This window comes from Scophthalmus maximus, chromosome 18 (genome assembly GCF_022379125.1).
Source record: "Scophthalmus maximus strain ysfricsl-2021 chromosome 18, ASM2237912v1, whole genome shotgun sequence".
Lineage (NCBI taxonomy): Eukaryota > Metazoa > Chordata > Actinopteri > Pleuronectiformes > Scophthalmidae > Scophthalmus > Scophthalmus maximus.
The window spans coordinates 11572091-11585000 of NC_061532.1; the positions used below are offsets into that span (position 1 = coordinate 11572091).

The 12910-nt window shown below is 46.2% G+C and overlaps 1 protein-coding gene across 1 annotated transcript in view; it reads right to left on the reverse strand.

The window, feature by feature from the left end:
* The window catches only part of LOC118290335 (tyrosine-protein phosphatase non-receptor type 14-like), a 34825-nt gene that overhangs the window by 14782 nt on the left and 7133 nt on the right, over nucleotides 1–12910 (reverse strand). The window contains exons 2-3 of the mRNA XM_035617930.2: nucleotides 10581–11001; nucleotides 8232–8407 (exon numbers count right to left, since the gene is read on the reverse strand). Of these exons, the coding sequence (XP_035473823.1) occupies nucleotides 8232–8407; nucleotides 10581–10754 (350 nt within the window). The 5' untranslated portion in view covers nucleotides 10755–11001. The remainder of the gene's footprint in view (nucleotides 1–8231; nucleotides 8408–10580; nucleotides 11002–12910) is intronic.

A 12910-nucleotide genomic window follows, 5' to 3' on the forward strand; every position in this document is an offset into this window, starting at 1 on the left:
TTTCCAGAAACGTTCCTGCTGTTGTCAACGTGACTGACCCAGCCACTCTCCTGCTGCCTTCTTCCTCTGTGAAAGGCAAACTCGACAAAGTACCTGGACCCCAATTTTTCGGACATTTTCCAGAGTTCCTGTCTGAGACCTTTCCTCTCGTGACATCGCCAGGTCATGGTTTTTATTTTTGCCCCAATACTTTTTTGTTTTACGACCAAACACCTGCACAAATGTGTACTTTATCTAAGAGGGTGAACATGGTAAACATACCTGCAAAAGATCTGCATCGTCACACAGTGGGCATGGAAACGCGCTGACGTTTGTTTGCCTCAAAGTGCTGCAGCACAATAGACTGTACGTCTTGTTTTTTACACAACAAACTGCATAGCGAAGCCTTTCTTCCTGCTAAACTCTGCAAAAGAAGTCCATGTGGGTGGTAGAATAGGCACACTTGTTGGCTTTCAGGAACTCACCAGAAATCGCCTCGTGGTCAACGTTATTTTTCCAAGTAGCCACACTGTCTCTGAACACCAATTATGTTAAATGGAGATGGAAAACATGATGGGTCGAGAAGACAGTAAGAAGAGCTGTGCTCGAGGCGTTCCACATTAGAAACTGAGGGATCGCAAACATCTACTCGGACAAGATAGAGAGACGTACTCTTCTGCTCCTAGTTTGTGCAACAGAAAGTATGCGTCAAGACAGTATTGGCCACACCATTAGTCGGTAAAAAAAACAATGCCAGAGAAGCCGGTTTCAGAATCCAAGGGAGGAATGAGTGAATCACCTCTATTGGAAATGCCAGTGACTCATTTTTGACTTGAGAGGAATGCCAAATGTATACCAGCAGAAGCTAAACAACATGATTTAATAGGGCTGCACATTTTCAGCAAACAGCGAGCACGTGTGTCCCGGAGCTGATGCTAATAAGGACTGAGTTTAATCTTAGGGAGGAACAACACCAGCTGGACAAAAGAGGAGTATTGTCATTGTGGTGCGAACTTGAGGCGAACTGGGGCTCCGTGCCCTGCGGTTCTGGGCAGAGGTGGTTTTGCCAAGTGTAAGCTGATATGATGACATTGCTCAGATTGCTGAGCCCACTTGCTGCTTTCACAAAATGTGGTGCAAGTCAGTCCCAAAACCGAGAGGCTGAAATACAACATGCTCATTAAGTCTCTGAGCTCCCTTTGTCCACTTTTAGCCGTGGTCCAATTGGATGTTTGTCTTTTTACGAATGGAGTGGCCACACAAGAGGAAAGAGAGGCCTGTCAGGGTGACCGGGCTCGGCTGCATGAAAAAAAACCAGTGGAAGGGTTTCCTGTTTGTTGCCATGGTGACCACAGGGCTGAGTTTTTCCAATGTCGGCTTGTGAGACACCTTTTCTAACACACTCATGCACAATAAGTCACACACGCACGCACGCACACACACACACACACACACACACACACACACTGTTAAGGATTACCATGTGGAAGCATACACGGGACCGTCCATGCCAGAGTACACAAACTCCTGAATTGCAAGTGCTTCGTCATTCACTCATTCCTCTAAAACGCAACTTTGAGTTCATGCCTCCATTTTTTTCCTTCCTCTGTGGTCTCGTTGCTCTCGTCCATCATCCAACATCCAGCTCCGTTTGTACCTTTAATTGACCCACGTGTTCCACAGTTACTTCACCTCCTCACACTTTCATGTTTCATATTCTATTTCACATTCACTCCCACTTCTTCTTCGTCTTTTCTTTTTTGAGCCCGTCTCAGCGCACACTTGGGCCTATAATCTGACCCCGCCCTCCTCCCTCACCCTGTCATTACACCCGTTGGCTGAGTTGCCATTCCGTTCCCGTGGCAACCCTCTAATTAGCCAACCCCAACCACTGCGGCTGCGGGGGGGGGGGGGGGGGGGGGGGGGCCTGATGCGGTCGGGAGGGGGAGGAGTCTCGCGGGACACAAAACTCTTCGAATGATTGTGGACTTTGTTTTTACAAACTCTCCATGTTTTCCCAGCACTCGCCATATGGGGTCTGGGGAAATGTTGAGGTTGACAGTGGTTGGTTCTCATTCTGTTGTCTCTTCAGCGGTGAGGAGGCGGACGGTAAACTGTTAAAATAACTATGAACGAGTGAAAGCGTGACAGGGAACGGCAAAAGAAAATACGTTTCATCGTGTCCCTCATGGGAGAGCCCGAATTACACTGAACAGCCACTGAACATTTTGTAAAGCGGTGGTTCCCAACAATTTGGGCTTTTGACCTTTATAACAGCTACCAGAGCACAAGTTGTATTTGTCTAGAGGTTGTGACCAGTTCAAAAGGGATACGAGCTAAGTGCATTCACTTATTCACAAGAAAAAAAAAGCTAATCTATGAAAAAGTACACCACTTTGCTTATATGTTCTTAATCTCTTCTCGTTTTCTCCCCCTCACACTAAAGGTCGGGTGGTCTTTAAATTGAGTTACACCCAAGAAGACTTTTCTTGGTCACTAATTTAATCTCTCTCATACAAAACATCTAATTTAGTAGCAAGAAAATTATTGATTTTCTACAAGAACTACTAATAAAAAATCTAATTATTTTGTTCCTGTATTTCTTGTCTCTTATTGGCTCTAATCTAATATATTTGTCCTATTTAATTACAGTTTGACCTCTTACAGATACAGAGCTTTTGACTGTACTTCTGGTAAGATGTCACTGGTTGTTATGGTTTATGGAAATACAAAAAAATTATGGAAAATTTTCGATTTTTGTTGTTTAAGTCGGTAAAAAACAACAACCTGTATGAGTACACATTTAGATTCAATAAGCTACAACATAAAGATGATTTCTTAATAATAATAATGCATCAGGCTTATTATTATCCAACGCACACATGAAATCTACATGTTGCAAATCACTCACTTGAAGTGAATTTTTTAAAAGCAAGGACAACTCTGTCCTCAAACATGTATATATTTTGCGGCCAATGATTTTAAGATGTAAAGTGACAGCTTTTACCTCACATTACATCACAAAAACTGTTCAAATATAAAGATATTTAGTTTCAAATTGTGGTCCCAAGGGTTCCAACGTTTATGTCAGGTGGACATTGGTGGAAACTTGCTTCAACGAAGAGATATATTTCACAAGTTGCATGACAGCATGTGTTCTGCCACGGACACGTTCTCATTTAGCCGACACATAGTTGTCTACAAAGACGTCCTTATAGCGGCACGCACCTGGCATGGGCTGTGTGTCAGAATGACGCCACGCGATCATGCTGTGACAACAGGTGAATGTACATACGCAGGCATGAGGTGCAGCGTTCCTTACTCGGAGTTACTCGTGACTTCCACCATGGCAGAGAGCTCTGCGGTCACTCCAGGCAGCCGCACCGGCACAAAGAGCCCTTTATATGCCCACGCACGCTCAAGTCCCGCTCAAGACATGCTGCCAGATGTCCAAGTGGCCTGGACAGCAACCCTGCGAGCATATGTGCATGCATGCATGAATGCGTGTATGTGTGTACATATGCCTGACCCCCAACCCCGCTCCCCCCCCCCGCCCCAGCACCCACCATCTCTGCCAGTGGTATGACCCCAACTGCCCCGGGATGTGTCCAGACGGCTTGTGTGGGAGGCAGGAGGACTTTGAAATGTGTTGAATCAGCAAGGGGCACAGCAGAGTACAGCTGTGTGTGTGTGTGTGTGTGTGTGTGTGTGTGTGTGTGTGTGTGTGTGTGTGTGTGTGTGTGTGTGTGTGTGTGTGTGTGTGTGTGTGTGTGTGTGTGTGTGTGTGTGCGTGCGTGCGCGTGTGTGATAACTAGCCGAACAAAGCCCGGATTTCAAGGCTGTTGGTGCCGTTAGCCTTGGGGGCGGCTGGGGCCAGCTGGCCTCGCTCTGGTCAACAGCTCTCTGTCTAGGTTGCTCACTTTCTCTCTCTGTGCCACTTTGCTCCACCCTTCACATCATTGGGGAAGACGGAACAGAGGGTTTTTTTGCCACACATGCACATGACACACCTCTCCTCCTGCCAGATGCTTGTGGAGTAAAACTCGTAAAATCCAAAGAGGTGATTTCCAGAAAGAAAGAAAAATACAGAACAGAAGATATAGTAGGCATTCTGGGATTATTACAAGAAGCTGTGCAGATGACCAACACGCACACACACAGAAAAGTGAAGATGATGCTTTGTGATGACCAAGGTGATGTCATGACCGCCATCCTCACTATTTTCTGACAGTTCATAAACCAAAGTAATCATATTTGTAGCCCTACAGTGGATACATGGGGAATATGAAAATTGTATAATAAGCAAATAGAAAATAGAGGAAAATGTGAAATATGTTTCTCTTCAAATACTGGGTTCACAATTTAGTAAATGTGGAAAAATTAAAAAATCTACATAGTTAATTTTACTGAGGTTATGACCACAAGGACAATGAGCACAACTGCAGCAACATAACTTGAGTACGCTGTTTACATGGGCTCCATCTTTCTTGCATTACTACCTTAATTTGCATGATAGTTGGATTATTGGCGTGAATGCGTAGCCGGTGAGCGCGCAGACAGTCACACACAGATTTGAACCTCCTGCTCTGGGTGATTTACACAGCTGCACGTAGGGAGGAAGAGAGGGAAGGAGAAACAGATGAATGGATGGACGGGAAGAGGAGAGAGCGAGATCCAGGATCAGGTTACACATCAGTCAAACTCTGAACTTCAAAGACATGACCACATTGTAAATCTCACATTACGTTCCCGGGAAATCTCATTAACTCACAGACAGACTTAATTGTCTTTCTGGTTTCTGGCGATGAAGTTTGAATATATTTGTTTCTAAAACCATCTAATCTGTTAATGCATAACAGAACGTCTTAGTCTTTGATGTGTTTTTTCTTTTCCGATTAAACATTTTGTTAGATTAAATAGAATAAGTGGAAGTTGTATAAATCTTATGCAGTAGCCATATATCCAATTTGATAAATAACCCAGATTTAGTTGTATTTAAAAAATAGAAGAATAAAGCAATAATGCATTTAAACAATAACTAACGTCTCGGTTGGTAACTCTAACGTATTTAATTACATTCATTTTGAAGGTAGGAGGTAATATTCTACTTGTAAATGTTACTTTATGTTTTTAGTAAAAATTAAAGCACAATTCTCCCATAAACCAAATCCATTCGCTCCAACTCGGCTTTTACAAACAACAACAACAACAACGTTCCAGCAAATGCACATACGGGCGGCGACCTCAGACCACGTAAATGACAATCTATCCCCATTCTTTCATTCTTTCTCCGAACCTTGCCCTCCCCCCTCCACCAAGTCCAGGTGTGTAGAAAAAACAATGAAGAAGATCCGCTTCACCGGATCTAACCGTAATCAAACTCGAGTCAATACATTTAAAAAAGGGGGGGCAGTCGGCGGTCTTTGCCATAATCATAGATTGACTCCTCAAAGGAAAGTATAGACAGCACAAGAGCAAAAAAAAGGCTTTTAAAGAAATGTGGACGCACTAAAACCCCTTCAACAGGGGTCACGGGCGATACAATACGTCTTGAACTGCGACCCCCCAAAAAGTTGTGAAAATTGTTTTCAACTTGATGCGGAGAGATAAAAAGGGGAAGGGTCTTTTAGAAAAGCTTGCCCCAGGGAGCATGTATGTTCCTCACAATGTGGTGTATTGTGACTAACTCTTCTGACAGGGCTGCAGCTGGCTTCGGAGAGGATTCTTGGGGGAGTGTGCGAGGTGTGTGTGAGGTGTGTGTGTGTGTGTGTGTGTCTGTGTGTGTGTGTGTGTGTGTGTGTGTGTTTTGTAAACTAGACATCCCCCACCCTCTTTTACCCCCAGCACTTTTGCTGTGAGGAATGTGTGGTCTGCCTCCTACGCTGGACGGCTGTGCCAACATTCCTGACTAACATAAGAAAAGAAAGAGGGAGAGGGAAAGAAATGAGGATGAGGGGATGGGGAGAAAAAAAAGGAGAGTAAACTGTGAGACTACAGGGATGAAGAGATCTGCCCTTGATAAAAAAAAGAGCAGGGGAGACACTATGTACACGGATTGTATGAGAGAGAGAGGGGGCTTGAGAAAATGAGGCGACCATTGTTCCCTAAATTGCCCCTAAGGCCCCATCATAACCCCTTCAACCCCATAACCCTATGCACACACACACACACACCATAAAAGCCCGCAGGGGATTCCTGAAATACCATCCCTTTACCAGAGCAGATCCTGGCCTCTGTATAAGGAACCTGTAGACACACACACACATCTAGTCCCTCTCTCTATCACACACACACACACACACACACACACACACACACACACACACACACACACACACACACACACACACACACACACACACACACACACACACACACACACACACACACACAGTAAGCGTATTAGGTTGATCACTGATACATGATGACACGATGTTGGCAAAAAAAAGATAAAATCCAAACGTATCTGGTCCTGCCTCTCAAAAATACTTAAGAAATTCAACGGCATCGATGACACACTCCTACACACACGTCGGCTGTGACCTGCAGTCAACCTTTCCCACATCCAGCGAGGCAGAAGTCGCAAATTCACTAGCTCAGTGCGAGGTCAGGATGAAAAGGAATCTGAGATGGCACACTGTCCACTACACACTGACCCCAGGATGCCCTTTTCCCAGCTAGCCCAACCTGCTAAATCACACACAGACACACACACACACACACACACACACACACACACACGTGTTGCGGACACTCCCCGTGTACTAATACAGAATGGCTGCTGGTGATGTTGTAAATGTACCGGTCTGGGAACATTCAAATACCACTTGTCAAAACAATCGTCAAACAACAGTGAAAAAAAACCAGTAAAAAATAAATACTTCAATATTTCAGGGATGCGCTTATTTGTTTTTCTAGACGAGTGCTGGATGCCCATCGATCTTTCGATAATGTGGCATCAGTCAGTGTCGCTACGCGGTAACACTGGTCCCAAGCAAACAATCTGGCACTGACATGATATGTTTGTTTGCTCTCGCACTATTCCTCACAGACACCCCAGGTATGACTTCATCCCTCGACCACAGAAGGCGTACGAGTGTGTTTATGGAGCCAAAGGAAAATGTCCACCTCTGTGGGCAGTAAAGACTTTTTTTTTCTCTTACGTACAGGAATAAGGCAATCGATGTAAATAAAATACCTTTTTCCCTCTGAAGTTTTGACATATTGGCTGAGGCTACATGAAATATGGAAGAGAGTGCACTAAAAACAATTCCACATTTTCAATCTGGCAACGTCTTTACTCGCACAGAGAGAGCAGCTACTTTTACAGACTCACTGTGCCTGGCCCTTTTTCAGAGCATGTATAGAGAAGCACACATGACATTAAGTACCTGTGGTGTGAGTCACATGGATGTACAAGCAATGATCAGCAATGTGGAGGAATCTGACACATTACACCAAATAAAATGAGAAAGCATTGATGTTAAATGTCATCGGCTGTAGCACAGTAATAGTCATTTTGGCCAGTGCTATCTTTTTTAGGATGCGGGGGTTGGGCCTGACTGAGATCACGTCCACCGACACCTGCGACCTGCACCCATTGGATGATACTAGCTGTCAATCACTCGCTTTCCATGCCCCAAAGGTACTTTGCTTTACTGTCTATTTTGCGACTAAATGAGACCATAATTTACAAAATGAGCATCAAGCTCTCTTGAAGAAGACTTGAAACTAGAGATTGAGGGCATTGACTCTTCAGGAAAAAGTTCACGTGCATTATAAATCAAGTGAGAAGTGGAGTCATTTTCTCATAGACTTCTATAGAAACGGACTTTTTGCAACCAGTGGAGTCGCCCTCTGCTGGCCATCCGAGAGAATACAGGCTTTAGGCACTTCCGCATTGGCTTCACTTTCTGGACCCGTTGAATACATCCATTCTTAAAAACAGTCTATGCATTTTTGAGGACCTAAACATGCAACTCAAAAAACTTTCGACACAAGTTCGGTTTTGATGAAAAACTATATATTTTATGGGTTTTGCCGCCCTAGCAGTTAAAAAAAATCTGATCTCTGCCCTAGATGCATGAAATCTGGGAGACACGGTCGGGATTAGGGAGCATAATCCATCCTCGCAAACACAATAGTCCGGCACGGGATCTGCACCGCCGCACAGGTGAGCACCACAAGGTGCGAGGCGCCCTTCGGTGCTGCTTGGTTTTTTTTTTTCGAGTGCTGTCTGGAGATTTCTTTACCTTGTGGCCTCTTGCTCCAGCCGGGAAACATTGGGCACGTAGAACATGACGCCAAAGAAGAGCAGCGGCTCATTGCCAAACTTGTCCAGCTGCTTCTTGAGGGGTTTCTCGAGCTCCACCCAGCGCTGGGCCGGGGCCTGCGTCTTTCCCTGGAACCACAGCCCGAAGAAATGGGTCTGGAGGCGGCGGAAGAGACAGAGGGAGGGTCACTGTAGTGCACGAGGTCAAAGGATGGCGATGAAGCAAACACACGACAACTCATGGAAGCTCGGTAGATTGGGACACAAACAGGCAGGGGGAACTTGCAGGCGGTAGACAAAAGAAAAAGGCAGAGAATCAAAGAGACAAAGCTTTTGGATGGGAAATAGGGATTTGTAGGGCTCAGGGGGGACGAGTTGAGAAATTCACGGCGAACAGAGAGGGGATTCATAGCAGCTGATCAAACCTTTGACGTCAGCCTCGTAACTCTATTAAAACAGAAATATTAGACCAGTAAGTTTACCCCTGGAGGGAAGAAACAGGCAACGATCTTATCTCACTATATCAAAACGAACGCCAAGTCTCATGTCTGTCATTTCATCCAGGGATAGATACGCTAATTGAAAGTGCACACATCAGCTGAACGAACAGCAAAAACAACACGGAGAAGAAGAAGTCAAAGGATCACGCTATTCAAATTTGCGACCTTGACAGGAAATGATTCATGTGAAACATGCTGAACTGATTTACAGTCACGGTCCAAACAAGAGTGGGTGGCCCGGCGGAGGAGCTCGGAAGTGCAGTAACCAGCGAAGTCGTCTGCACGTATCAGCGACTACCCCCCAACCTCGACACAGAATTCGGATTAATTGTTTCTGATCAGCCAATGTTCTCGCAGCCTGCAGAAGCATGCAAATACGAAATACTGGGCCAGGTGTCAACGTGCTGTGATTTGCAGCCCGAGATAATTTCCTGTCACATTCATTTTGATATATTTCAATCGAATCAAAAAATACGCCAGAACGAGCCCTGTAGGATGCATCTTAATGTCCCTGCAATTTGTGATTATGAAACGTGATGCTACTGCCATTTGTGAACTTCGTGTAAGTGGTGGTGTTGGTAGTAGTAGTTTTTATGTGTGTGTGTGTGTGTGTGTGTAGTCAGTAAGCACACCTGTTTTGCCCGTGTGGTTTGACTTTACTGTAATAAAGCTGTACTGTACTCTCTTCTGTCGGAAAAATGCAAGCGGCAAATAGACACAGACACACACTCTGGTACAGTAATAAAGATGACAGCAACACACACACACACACACACACCAAGTGTCTTCAGCTAGCGTGCGTGCCTGGTGCAGACAGCGGCTGAAGCCGGGGCGTCACGCCACCTTATTTACAACATCGCTGACACCTGGCGAATACCGCAACACTATGCGAGTGGGCACAACTACGCAGCCCCTCCCTCTCACTTTGTGAGCAGCCCGGCGGGCGCAGACACACACTTGAACACACGTATTCATCAAAGTCAATCAGCCTTCCAGCAAACACACACACACTCATACTTCCTCTGATCTGCGAACGAACCGCTTCTCAAACACAAAACAACTCCACAGACAAATATTAAACCCAATAGAAAGGTATATATATATATATATATATATATATATATATATATATATATATATATATATATATATATATATGTATATATATATATATATATATATATATATATATGTATTCTGCTCCCAAGTGTGAGTACAGTGTAAAAGAGGTTTAACGTCAATGAAAGGTTGAAGAAAGAAAGATGGAAAACAAATGAAGAGTGTGAGAGAAGACAGAGAGGGAGAGAGAAAATGGACAGGGGGGGGACAGGGGGGATGAGCAGTATCTCTTTCTTCTTGGGTGAGAAGAGGACAGAGGGAGACACGCTTCGTTAGAGACAGACAAGGACCCTGCAGGAGAGAGACACAAGAGGGCAGGGAGATACATGTCCAGGGCGAGGGGGGCGAGGGGGGCGAGGGGGGCGACGCGTGGCGATCACACACACAAATGCACAGTCTGATGATGAATGTCTGATCCAACCAATGGTTACGTACTGGCACCGACGGTAATTGACAATTTGTCTAACAAACATGAACAGGTCAAATAAAAACACCAGTTGTTCGAATCCAAGCGGGGGCCCTTTGTTGGCTGTCACTTCCTCTCTCTCTCTCTATTCATATTTCCTGGGAGCAGCTAATATGTCAGTAAGATAAAAAATTCTTTAACTTTGGTCAGAGATAAGGCTCCAGATCGGTATCTCCAAAAAGATAAATGTCAGCTGACATTGTGTGCAAAATGAGCGCGTATAAGTGTTACGTAATGGACTCACCTCCCGAAGCTCCAGCCTCTGGGCCACCGCCTCTAGACATTCCTGTCCCGTACTCTCCACTGACAGAGTGCACTCAATCACATTGTTGTCCAGCAGACGGATCCGTGTCACAAAGTAGTTCTTGCTCAGGACGTTGTAGCGCCGCGTGCGCCGCAGCTTCAGCCGGAAGGGCATGGCTAGCCCGGAGGTCGCGGCCGAGTCACGGCCGGGTCAAGGGGTCAAAGGTCACTTGGGAGCGAGCAAGCGGAGAGAGGAGTGGGCAGGCTCTATGACCTGACCGCTGCCCTCCTCACTCTCGCACGACGCCAGCCACACCACCGGGTGGAGAGATGCACCCAGGCAAGGCGCTGGCCCATTCCCAAAGATGCCCGGAGAGGAGGAGGAGGAGGACGACGACGAGATGGAGGAGGAAGAACTGGTGCTGTGGGGAGAGATGAAAAAAGACAAGGATCAGTCCGTCGCCCAGAACTCTTAATATCCACAGATAGTCGTTGTGCGTTCTTTTCTAGCTTTCCCCTTCATACATGAAGCCCGCAGTATAGCTTCATGCACACCATATTATCATCCTGCTGCCTACCTCCCATAAACAGGCACAAACAGAAACAGGTGAGACGGGAGGAATCTCCAGTGACAGCAGCGGTGGCGGTGGTGCTGCCGCTGCATGAGCGGAGGCAGAGACTGGCCTGGTCGCAGACAGTCTTTAGCCTACAGTTACAGCAGCTGCGCTCCCTACGGCCCCATGAGGCCCAGTGGCGGGCGAAGCTGGGAGACACACAGGCCGAGATGTGAGGCTATGGATGAATGGACATCAAACAGCAGAGCGCAGACATCCATCTGAACCCGGCAGCTGGCTTTGAGGAACTAATGGAGCTTCTAAGTCTCATATCTGCCTGTGTGGGAGGGCTTTCCTTTTCCTTTTTATCTCCCCTCTCCCTCTCTCGGCCCAACAGCAGCACAGTGCCAGACATTGTGTCGTACAGTGTAGCTGAGTGTAAGATCAGACACATGTGGCGGTGGCACACAAGCTTCCACAGCCACAAAACAGAGAATCTGAAGGTTGTCTAGGTTGTCGATGAGAAACTCATAAAATTGTTTATTACTGCAACATCAGTGCAACATCACAAGGAAGAGAAGCCCACACATGCACGCACACACACACACACACACACGCACGCGCGCGCACGCACGCACACACGCACACACACACACACACACACACACACACACACACACACACACACACACACACACACACACACACACACACACACACACACACACACAGCGCTTTTAAGGTTTAGAAAGGTCCTTGGGGAATAATTTGTATACATCTCTGGGTTAGTCATCGGGTCTGAGCTTTCATGTCTTCTATGAGGACAGAACTTTGAAGTAAGGCACGAAACACACACACACACACACACACACACACACACACACACCACTGAGAGGTACACCGAAAAATATAATGGTAATTAATGAATCAATGGCTAAAAGCAGTGTAATTTCAAGGGTGGTGGCCACTGTGTAGCTTGTTAGACGGGAACTGGATCACAAAACAAAAAAACAAGGCTCCACACCCCCTTCAGCAGGGGAAAGAAACCACAACCTCTCCTCCAAATAAAAGAAATGACGAAAGTCAACGACAACCGTGGGAAATCCGGCGCGAAAGAAATTGGGGGTTAAAGAGATAGCGAGGAAATTGAGAGACAAAACAGGGGGGAAAGGATGAGAGAAAAACACACTAACAGGAGAGTGGAAAGACCAAACTGTGGCATGCCAGTGCTCCAATGATCAGCGGAGGAAAAAAGGGGGGAGGAGAAGAAAAGGGAGAGGGAGGAGGAGTAAAGAGCGAGTGGATGTGTTGCTTCTTGTCCTGGGCTCTGGCAATGTGCTGTTGATAGTCAGCTTGGACCCCGGCCCAGATTCCTCTTTACCCCGACTGGAAAAACAGAGCACACCTGACATAAGTATGCACCACAAGGAAGGTAAGTGTGTGTGCGTGCGTGCGTGCGTGTGCGCGCGCGTGCACGCGACAAGGCTGAGTGAGCGGGAGGAAAAGACACAAGCGAGTGAGTCTTGAATGAAAGGAGGCAAGAAGCTGCAAACCCCTGACTTGCAGCCGCGTCGCTCGCCACGATCTGAATCGCACTCGTCTTTTGTAACAGCCGTACACATTCCTTCATTGTGAATCCAACGAAAACAGCTCACTGTAATATGGCGTCATCTCATTCATGTGTGACTTTATTGGGCATCCATGCCAACACACACACACACACACACACACACACAGACAGAAACCCAGAAAGCCAGAAAGCCACAGAAAAGTGAAT